Source organism: Jaculus jaculus, chromosome 1, assembly GCF_020740685.1.
Source record: "Jaculus jaculus isolate mJacJac1 chromosome 1, mJacJac1.mat.Y.cur, whole genome shotgun sequence".
Lineage (NCBI taxonomy): Eukaryota > Metazoa > Chordata > Mammalia > Rodentia > Dipodidae > Jaculus > Jaculus jaculus.
In genome coordinates, this window is record NC_059102.1 from 185,490,515 (window position 1) to 185,493,575 (window position 3,061).

Here is a 3,061-nt window from a genome sequence, read left to right on the forward strand (position 1 = left end):
AAGAAACCCACCCAACCACTAAAGATAGGCAACTTCTCAGGGTGAAAGGGTAGAAGATGATAATTCAAGCAAATAGGAATATGAATCAAGCAGGCATACCCATCTTAATATGGGATAAAAGAGACTTCAAGGCAAAAATAATCAAAAAAGACAAAGGAGGCCACTTTTTACTCATCAGGAAACAATCCAGCAAGAGGATATCACAATCATCAATCTTTATGCACCAATCACAATTGCACAATGATTCATAAAACAAAACCTACTCAACAACAAAACAGAAATAACCACCAACACCATCATAGTCAGGGACTTCAATACACCATTATCAGCAATAGATAGATCATCCAAACATAAACTCAACAGGGAAGTGAGAAAGCTCAACAAAACCATAGAACACTTAGACCTAACAGACATCTACAGAACATTCACCCCAAATCTACTGACTACAGATTCTTCTCAGCAGCCCACAGAATGTTCTTTTTTTTTTTTCAGTAATAAGAGAACTGTTTTATTAAACATATGAACACATTTATTTACACAAGATGCTGTTACATTTCCTCTCCAATGACCCGAGGCCACCGCTCCAGAACATCACTTTCACAGGAACCCACTTTCAGCTTCAGGCAAGAAGGGGAAGGAAGTGTGATTTGGAAAGCTATGCCACACACCCAGAGTGGGAAGCAACAACGGCTGGTACTATGCCCACACGCCCTAGTGGTCTTGTTCATCTTCTCAGCAGGAGCCCTTCCATGAGCAGACACTCCAAGCATAAGGTGGTACTGCCCTTGCTCAATGCTATCCACCCTGTACTAACTAACCTACTGGAACTCCTGGAAGAAATCCCACTCTGGTTTACAACCCCTTGTCAACTGCCCCCTTTCCTTTAGAACGTTTAAGCCACACACACACACACACGCACACACACACACACGAGAGAGAGAGAGAGAGGGGGGGGGGGAGAAGGAGAGGGAAGAGCAATAAGTTTCAAAAGGACATCAATTGTGATCTCCTATAGATGTAACCTTTCTAGAAGTCATGTGGCCAAACACATAGCCAGAGATAGCAGATTATGAAAACAGGTCCAGCTGAAGCATCTTGGGTAGCCAGTGAGATCCAATTACTCCTCATCTGTGGATTTAAAGTGATCATCATCCACAGTAGAATAAATGTGACCCTCGTTGCTCAGAAAATCCACTGCTTGCTTGATTGTAGCTATAGGCATGTGCTGGAGCTGGTTCCTGAGATCCTGAAAATTCAGTCCTTCGGGTCTTGGGCAAGCCTTTATCAAATTCAGCACCTGGTTTTGGGTCACAGTAAGGCCATTTGCTGGTATGAAGTTATTCCCAAAGTTTCCTGTTTCATTCATTCCTGAGTTGCCGATAGATGCTCTGCTTGCTGAAGGCTGGCTGTGGGATTTGCTCAGCATCATGTGTGCATTGACTACTTCCAGAATATGTGCGGTGAACTCATTCATGTCTTCCAGGGGAATAATCTTAAAGGCTACCAGGCTCTTTTTGTTCTGGAAAGACCGTAGGTGTCCAGCCACTTTCACATATGTTTCTGGAGGAACCACAGTGTTTTCTCCACTGGCGTCATCTGTATCAACCCACTGGCGAACATCCATTGGTGCAGCTGTCGTGTCATCTATTTTATAAACAATATTAGTAGGAGCCTTCTCAGCATGTCTGATTATTCCCACAATAATGACCTGTGAGATCTCAACATTTCCAATTTTGAACACTTCATCAACCAGAGTAGCAGAAAGCAGCTGAGATATGGTATAGGGTACGATGTGCTGGGCTCGGGCTCTCGATTTCTTTTCGGCCTGAGAAGCGGTCGGCGATCCGAAGCCCCCTGGGGTCTGCGTGTAGCCGCTGGCTCCCCCAAAGCTGGAGGTGCTATAGCTTTCAAATCCGCTATTCCACATCTTGGTGGCGGCTCGCCCCACACCTCAGGACAGGTAGCCTGGCGGCGGACTCCAGAATGTTCTTTAATATAGATCATATACTGGGTCACAAAGTCTGTCTCCATATATTTAGGAAGATTGACATAATACCCTGCATGATATCAGATCTCAATGTTATATTGCTAAAAAATTAACAACACACCTACCAAAAGTCCCATAGACTTCTGGAAACTGAATAGCACATTTTTAAACAATAAATGGTTAGTGGTCAAAATAAAAAATGAAATTGAAAAATTTCTAGAAACAAACGACAATGAGAACAGAAGGTACCAAGCTCATGGAACACAGTGTTGATGGTCCTCAGGGGAAAATTCATAGTACTAAATGCCTTCGTAAGAAAGACAGAGAGATCTCAAATCTATAACATAACAATATACCAAAAGGCACTGGAAAAGCAAGAAGAATCCAACCCAAAAAGCTCCACATGGAAAGAGATAATTAATATAAGAGCAGAAATTAGTGAATTGGAAACTAAGAAAACGATTAAGAAAATTGATGAAACAAAGAGTTGGTTCTTTGAAAAAAATAAACAAGATTGACAAACCCCTGCCCATTAGATAAAACACAAGAAAAGAGGCTCTTCAAATTAACAAAATTAGAAATGAAAAAGGACAGAGCACAACAGACATAAGTGAAATTGGGAAAATCATCAGATCTTACTTCAAAAACCTCTATTCCACAAAATTGTAAAATATAGAGGAAATGAATAAATTCCTACACATATACTATCTACCAAAGGTAAACTCCTAAACAACCCTATCAAACACATCAAAATTCAAAAGGTAATAAAAAACCTCCCCCCAAAGAATAGTACAGAACCAGATGGCTTCTCAGCTAAATTCTATCAAACCTTCATGTAAGAACTGAAAACAATGTTAATGAAACTGTGCCACACAATTGGAGAACACCTCCTCCCATGAAACTGGTATTACCCTAATACCAAAACCAGGCAGAGATGTCACAGAAAGCAAAATTACAGGCCTATTTCCCTGATGAACTGAGTTACAAAAATCCTGAACAAAATCCTTTCAAACCCAATCCAACAAAAATCGAATCCATTATCCACCTGGATCAAGTGGGCTTAATCCCAGGAGC

At 41.2% G+C, this 3,061-nt stretch overlaps 1 protein-coding gene across 1 annotated transcript; it reads right to left on the reverse strand.

The window, feature by feature from the left end:
- Window positions 1-967: 967 nt before the first annotated feature.
- Window positions 968-1,958, reverse strand: LOC123454218 (replication protein A 32 kDa subunit-like). The gene has a single exon (XM_045132943.1). The coding sequence runs from the start codon at window positions 1,925-1,927 to the stop codon at window positions 1,118-1,120; it is 810 nt and encodes a 269-aa protein (XP_044988878.1). The 5' UTR covers window positions 1,928-1,958; the 3' UTR covers window positions 968-1,117.
- Window positions 1,959-3,061: the final 1,103 nt, after the last annotated feature.